The sequence below is a fragment of the Micropterus salmoides genome, unplaced genomic scaffold (genome assembly GCF_014851395.1).
Source record: "Micropterus salmoides isolate LMB-PRFRI ecotype aquatic unplaced genomic scaffold, ASM1485139v1 Ms_hic_scaffold_8, whole genome shotgun sequence".
NCBI classification, from domain to species: Eukaryota; Metazoa; Chordata; class Actinopteri; order Centrarchiformes; family Centrarchidae; genus Micropterus; species Micropterus salmoides.
In genome coordinates this window covers 22,287,374-22,295,463 of record NW_024044570.1, presented here as the reverse complement: position 1 = coordinate 22,295,463, position 8,090 = coordinate 22,287,374, and the positions used below count along the sequence as shown (strand labels likewise).

Here is an 8,090-nt window from a genome sequence, read left to right as displayed (position 1 = left end):
CATTTTCTCCTGTCTTTCTTTTTGTTGAGTATTTGAGTTCAGGAAAACATTTGGCTGATAAGAGCTACATTTAATGTTCATCACTACCACACACCAAAGTAACACAGCAGTAGAGCTGAAACGATTAGTCGACTGATTTTCTGTCAATGTAACTATTTTTATTATCAATGAATTGTCAGTTTTCAAGACAAAAATGCCAAATGTTTTTTTTATTTCTGTCTCAGCTGTACGAGAGTTTGCAGGTTTTTCTTTGTCATTGTACTAATACTCTGGTTTGAAACTGGTAGCTGGACAAAGATATTTGAACAGCCCTACATACCTGATAAACATAGAGTAGGGTGGTTAAATTATCACACACACCTGAGTGCTTATGACGTGTTGATGAATTGATGTCCCTCTGCTCTGATTCAGAGATGCTAAATTTGGGTCCAGAACTACACAAAGCAGCTTCACTTTGCTCTGGTTATTAATTTGTCTGATATGCAAAGTTAAATAAACTACTTAAAAATTCGTAAAAGAAAAGCTAATCCTCTCTGCAAAGTCCAGAATCTATGAATATGCAAATATGTTTTATTTTCTTAGTCATATATTCTTATTTAACTGCTGGACACAAGATGTCTCCTACTTCACTGAAAAGTTTCAAATTTCATCACATTTTTGTTGCATTTTTGCACCACAACTGGCTTGTGATGTCGCACTATCATGCTCGTACCTACACGTCTTCCCGCCACAGCAGATGAATATTAAAATTGTTGTCTCAGACTGCACTTACATCATTCTGCACTGTGGAGGTCAAATATGTTTTTGAGTGGAAGGGGACTTTAGAGCCAGTGCAGAGACTTGAAGAGGAGGATTTATTGGCACCTGTTAGTTTCGTGCAACAATAAAGAGTTCCCTCTAGTGGGCACATCGAGTAACTGCATGTAATTACCAAGACTGCTGCTTGACGGTAATGCAGAAGACAACTGAGGGAAATCTGATCAACAGTTTTAATATAATTAACATAGATTGTTCCTGACTAAGATGCATTGTTCTTTTGTATTAAACCACCATTGGAAACGGCCTAAGATTTGGACTAATTAATTCTGAACAGAGAGTCCAACCAAGCTGTTGTGATTTAAAGCAAGAATTGTGGCATGAATCCTTTTCAGTATTTGTGAGCTGACTAACCATTAAAGGAATTAGTTTAGAGATAATGATAGGATTATCAGAACAACTGTCCTCTTCCATTCATTTTTTATTTTTATATATATTTCATAAACACCAAGATGATGGCCCACTAGCATCCTACAAATTGGTCACTGCAGTGCCAGGGCTGACTCCTGTCTTGCAGACTTCGCTAAGCTATCACTGCTCATGCACAATGATTAGGCATTAGCTGAGAGGACACTATTTTTGGGAGGCATTGTGTGATTTAAAAGCTAACTGCAGAGTCATTTTAACTAATCCCCAAAGCGCTCTCAGGGAGATCAAACAGCGTGGATATGAAGCTTCTTCAAAATGAAGGTGTTGTTGAGGAAAAAGAGAAAAGAGCAGAATGGTGCTAATGATGGTGATATATCTATTTGATCTGTAGCTTCCCAGACTTCATATTTGCCACTCAAAGTTCTGCAATCATCTAAAACAGATTGAATTTATAAGTTGTGTGAGTTTTTATATGATAATAATGTGCTCATGTGGCAAGGATTATAGCCCGTCTGACTTTTGAGGCTGATATTGATGTTTTGGAGTTAAAATACTCTCATAACAATATATCGGCCAATATATCTTTTTTAAACCTCAACACATAACATATCTTTCAAGGGATCGCTTAAAAGAATAGTTCACCCTAATGGGTTATCTTCTTGAGAGACAGATTAAACGGTCGATGCCGCTCTCATGTCAGTATATGAAGCTACTGCCAGCAGCCAGTTAGCTTAGCTTAGCACAAAGCCAGGGGACAGGGGGGAACAGCTAGCTGGTCTCTGTCCAGAGGTAACAAAATCCTCCTTCCAGCACTTTACTTTAACTGAAAGTTAAAGACAACAAGAATCCAGGAGGTTAGGCTACTGTGCCAGGCCAATAAACAGTCCTTCACATAACCCCATAAACTTTTTACACTTTGGTTTTTGTATGGATTAAACGCACAAGATGTACAGATTAATTAATGAGATTTAGAGGTGTTGGCAGGCTTATTTTGTTACCTTTGAACAAAGCCAGGATAGCTGCTGAGCTAAGTGGCCGCTGACAGGAGCTCTATATTTATTCAATCAATCTTCTCATATGACTCTCAGCAAGAAAAGCGAATAAACAGATTTCCTATAATGTCAAACTATTCGTTTAAACCTGCATATAATTTGTTTACTTGTTTGTAATTTGGGGGCATTATAATGACACACAACTAGCAGCTCTAACTGTGTGCCGTTTGGTGCTGGGCAGGTAGGGCACTTTGAGTTTATTAGAGGTTGTTTTCTGAAAACAGCTGCCTGATGAATCTGGAAAAAAAACGCTGATGACAGCAGTGAGACTGATGCAAGACAGTAAAGCTGTGGGCTGTAAAACCAAAACAATGAGCTGAAAGTCCCTGAAAACCTCCTGAGAGCTGGAGCTGGCACGTGATAATTCTCTGTGGGTTTGTCAAAATGACCCTTTTCACATTACACATCCAATGACCCACTGTTAACAATATTGATTAGTGCAGCTGCTTGGTTTTCTTAGAATTGTGAACAAGATATCGACTGAGCAGGACATGTTACAGTCGAAGTCAGTGCTCTCTGGTGGACAATGTAGGCCTCAATATATCATCTGCAATTCTGGGCTTCAACTTCTTGTTACTTATCGGCCAGCATATACACTGATACCGATATATATTTGTGATAAGCTAACATCAGCTGATATTAGGTGGTGGTTTGGTTTGGACTCAGTCTTGACTTTCTGCAGGTGTATTCTGCCATCGCAAGTTTCACTACATAATTAAATTTCATTGTGAGCTTGGAGAAAAAAGCCAACATGATTTAGTTGCCAATTCCCTAAAGCCATTCAGTCTAATTAACTTATTCTCTATGTGTGATGTGTGTGTGCGTGTGTGCGTGCATGTGTTTGAAACTGATTTCTAACTGCTGCACCAGTCCACGCTCACCCCTGGGTTTCTCACTGGTGCCACCATGCTGTCTATTTAATTTTAAAGTTTCCTTACATTTTTGCTGTCTCAGTAGACATTAATTGATAGTTAATATGTTTGTCTGCAGTCTGTCTTCTCTTTCTAAGCTCTCGCACATCTGTGGATAAAATAAAGACGATGACAACAGGAGGAGACTCTTCCCCCTGTTGAGAGTGTATGAGTGTCTGTTTGAAGGTGACCCCACTCCACCCTGTCTTTGCCGAGCAATAAAAACAACTTAGTGTGCATTTCTTCCCTAACAGCAAAGCTCTTGCGCAAAGCAGAGTCAATGAAGGAGGCTGCGAGCTAAATCCATATAAGCTCTATTGAAATTCCCCCTCTGAGTGCGCAGACTGTCTCGTGTTATTGTATTTTTGCCTTCTGTTGTTGGCATTCAGTCTAATGATAATATAAAGTAATATCCTTTTCTTTCTTCTCCCCCCCCCCACCTAGTGTGCACAAACACAAATATATTTACAGACAGTCTGAGGACACCTTCTCGTGTGTGCACAATCACAACTAACACAACTGTTTCATTTTGGCCATTGATATTCTGGCAGAAAGTGAAAGATTTGATGGAGTGTTTGCAGCTGATCAAGCTCACAGCTTTCAGAGAAAAATAAAGAGTGCACTGTTTTCGAAGCTATTTTCCCCCCAAGGCACCATACACCACAATGACACCCAGACCAAAGGACTTCATTACAATGCTGTGAGGAGCTCATGTAAGCACACCTCCCCCTGTCCCTGAGGCTGTGTCCATGTGTCCGTGGCCACGCAGACACAGACAGCTTCTGCTGTACTGTAAAAAGAAAATCTCAGAGAGGCAACGAGTTGCTTGAAGGGACTCCAGATTTAGATGCTCCAGCTTAAAGCTCAGACAGCTGATGGCTTTTCTTTTTGTTCTTCTATCATTCTTCTATTCACAAAGGTAGGTCCAAAAATAGTAAAATACTCTGATCCATATATAAATAGATGAGCACGGGACAAAACTTAGTGTACCACTTATGTTACAAAAAAAGCTACAATGTGCCATATTTTTTTTCTATTTGAAGGCAGCATCAGCTGATTTTCTTAGTACAGCAGTAACTTTAAATGAACTTGTGTTCGAGTGAAAAACCTGCAGACCCTGAGCCCTCCATACTTTCTCAACCCTGAACTACATTTCAGTCCAAGCTAGTCCTCTTCAAGCTGTAGTTTTGGCATTCACCAGCAGAGGCACTAATAAAGCAAAACAGGGATAAATTTCCCCACTGGGGATATAATGTCTAAATCTAGCCAGTTTTCTGGATTAAATCAATTCTCTTTCTCCACTGGTTGTGATCTTTAATAATCATCTTGTCTTCATCATCATCTGCTTAGACCAGAATCATCTGACCAGAACATAAAGTATAACCTAAATGCCAAGACACTAAGCAAAGTGACAGTCAAAGTGAATCCACTGCTCTTCATGGATTATTTACTGGTTACAAATGCGCAGGAGGTTGTGTACAGTAAGGTTGTTCTGTAGGGAGGGTACTCGCATTACAAAAGCACATGCATGTCCTTAAAACACACTGCTGAGAGTGGCAGTAAGAGGGACCGTTATCCTCAGTAGATTTGGAGGAGCAGTTCTTGACTTTTGTGTTAAATATTGAATGAAACTTTACTTCACTCGCCTTGGAAAGCCACGCACCCATAAAAAAGTAATGGCAACAAAAGGATTTGTCATTTTCTCTTGTCTCTTCTTCATCACAGCAAATTATGTAACGGTGACCAACTTTAACAGGGGGAATAGAAAACCAGAAATGCAGATGCTGGGTGTAGCTTTTTTCGTCACATTTCAACAGTTAAAAAGTCGATACACAATGTCTTCACTCACTAACATACAGTAAACCTGTGAGATGATAGGCTGAGGTACTCCCCACTTACTTTCATAACAGACCAGTGATCTGTGGCCCCAGAGGAGGAAAGGCGAGTTAACCATTAGAGTTTTAGGAGCTTGTCGTCCATGTAAACACTGATATTTCTGTTTGCATTGTGGCAATACACAGGGCGGATAGTGCTGAAAATGTTGCTGCTGTATATGACAAGAGAGTAGAGGTTCATACAGGGCTGGATAAACACACTAGGGGGGCCCAGGGTAAAAATGTGGGCCCCCATTTCCTCCACTCTATGTAGCCCAGTATCCTTAAATGTTCTGTCCAGTTGGAAAATTCTGCACTCCATGATGTATTGCGCATGTATTAAGCACACATTTATTTAGTGAAATGCACAATGTAAGCACTGAAATTATAAAGGCTTTAACACTAGATTTTAAATTGGGGCCCCTCTATAAGATGGGTCTTCAAGATTAGATGGTAATGTATGTGTTGGCTTAAGAATCCCCATTTCAGGTTATAATGTGCCCAGGCAGTATATACAAACAAACTTGACACTGACAGTAATTACCACAAACTATGGCCACATCCTGAACCTGGAGGGCCTGTCGCCCTGTTTGTAATCCACCAGCTACCTACAAAAATCTGCATTGCATGTTGAATATAATCAGAAAAGTAATACTCTCATAAAGTATTTGCACTCAATAAAATATTAGTATCTTATATATTTGAAAGGATGCTTCATGGAAGGACTTTATTAAGCAACAAAAAAGTGACCATGAAAGCTTTTTAATTCCCCAAGGTTGCAGGTAAATCATGTAACTAGGTTGGGGTTTGCGTGCAATATAGTGCAAAGTGATGTTCCTCCTACATATCTTCGCCTAGGAGTGATCACAGTGAGCCTGAGGAAGCGCCCCTGGCAGCGTAGTGGGAGTGAAGCGCCTCCTGTGTTATTTCCCCTCCTCTCCATCATTTTACTCCGAACCAGAACCATTCATCGCTCCCCTCCTTCAGGCTTCACATCCGGGTCATCCGCCAGTATCTCTCTCTTGCGTCTGTGGCTGACAGACTAATAATTATTTCATCCGCCGCCGTGCTGTACTGCAGCCCTCTGCCCGACTGCACGGCTCGCCGAGCGGACACTGCGCGTGGCGTGCACCGGTGCTGATGTAGCCACGGGCGCTGTGAAGCTGCAGCCGGTCGCACAAAGGCTGGGATGAGACGGTAGGAGGCTTTTGTATGGGCCAGCCCGTGGTGATTAACTCGCCCTAACGATGTCTAAGAGCCTCAAGAAGAAAAACCACTGGACCAATAAAGTCCACGAAGCGGTCATAACCCGGGGCAAGGAAGGGGAGCTGGGGTTCGAGCTGAAGGGGGGCGCGGAGAACGGCCAGTTCCCCTACTTCGGCGAGGTGAAGCAGGGGAAGGGACTGATCCAGAGCGGCAAACTGGCCCAGGATGAGCTGCTGTTGGAGGTCAACAACATGCCAGTGGCCGGGCTCACCACCCGGGACGTGCTGGCCGTGATCAAACACTGCAAAGACCCTGTCCGCCTCAAATGTGTCAAGCAAGGTGAGATACGATGAGCACGAGAGGGTCCAGGAGCGCACCGCCGCGCGGATTGGGGAGGAGTGTGTGTATGAGTGTTTAGCTGGTTTGATAAAGATGTCTTGTGGCACATTTGTCATTTGTGTCAGTCTGCACTAAACCGTGCGTTTAGGTGGACAAAGCACACGTGCTTAGGCCTGTTTGTTGGTGAACTGCAACTACGAGCCGTAATGATGGGTTCAGTTCTCCAGGATCAGCAAGTACAGTGATTATTTCGCAGCCGTTTTTTTTATCAGAGTCGCTGGTTCGATGCCACAGCTCGGAGGGGGTGTGTCCGTTTAGGCGTCACGCCACAGCCTGCGGTTTTCTCCTTATTATTTTTGGTCGAGGACGGGGCTCGTTTCACCAAACAGGCCTGCGCTGTGGAAGAAATGTTTTTCTCTTTGCTGCTGCACAGCCTGAGCGAGCGGCAGACAGACAGACAGGCTTCACACACAAACACACCGAGTCTGCTGCCTGCCAGTCCAGACTGTTACTGTTGTTACTGTATGATTACGCAACAATGAAAAATCAAACCTGTGCAGCCTCATTACTGTTGAGCCTTTCGATATGATTCAGATTTCTGATACTGATCAGCCCTGCATAGTCAACAAGGTTTGCTTTAAGTCCTGCCTCCCACATTTCACACACACACACACACACACACACACACACACACACACACACACACACACACACACACACACACACACACACACACACACACACACACACACACACACGCAAGCATTTTGTTTACTAAATGTCCCTTAGTTCAGAAGTGGAAAATAATTGTGCAGGTCTCTTGCAGTCATGGTCTGAGGAGCCTGTGAGTGTTTTGTTATTGTCAGCCGGTGCAGTGTTTTGTGTAGCCTAATTATTGTGGACTCTAAAGCTGGAGGCTTGTTTGAGTGTTTCTGAGCGTAGCAGTGGATTTATGGCAACAGTGTTGACTGAGTGACCTGCTTCTGTCAGCCAGCGTAAAAGCAGGCAGGGTGTCTATACGACTAGAACATTGGATTGAAGGAACAGTGGAGGAGATAGTTGTCATCATCACACACCCCTCTGAGGCTCAGTTTAAGTCCTAAGATTGCAAGTGGCTAAAAGGGCTGCGTTCTCAGCCATGAAATGAGCATTACAGTGGCTTGTTTCTGGGGACATGAGTAAAGCAAAAAGTTGTTTTTTATTTTTGGACATTGCCGAGTTTGCCCACAGAGGATTTGTCTTTGGAATCGTCTGCTCGCTCTCAATCTCAGTGTTTCCAAGGGTTGCGTCAATGTGATTGATTACAAAGCTGCTGACAGAGCACTGTCTTGTGATGTGTGAGGGGTTAAATGCTAATGTGCATGTATCTCAGACAGGTCTATTCTCTACTCCCCTCGCTCTCCTATACATTTATACATGAGTATATCTGTTTATTGAACTACCTACCTCACACTTTTCTGAATGTGTAATGTGTAAGAACATCCTCGAGCACTCTGCTGTTTGTGCACAGCTTGTTGTCCCCT

General features: G+C 42.7%; 1 protein-coding gene across 4 annotated transcripts in view; it reads left to right on the top strand.

The window, feature by feature from the left end:
• The first annotated feature begins 5,937 nt into the window (after positions 1-5,937).
• Positions 5,938-8,090, top strand: part of LOC119894106 (membrane-associated guanylate kinase, WW and PDZ domain-containing protein 2-like) — an 85,202-nt gene continuing 83,049 nt past the window's right edge. For all 4 annotated transcript variants that reach the window (XM_038706638.1, XM_038706637.1, XM_038706642.1 and 1 more), the window contains exon 1: positions 5,938-6,567. In XM_038706638.1, coding sequence (XP_038562566.1) covers positions 6,270-6,567 — 298 coding nt within the window. In that variant the 5' untranslated portion in view covers positions 5,938-6,269. The remainder of the gene's footprint in view (positions 6,568-8,090) is intronic.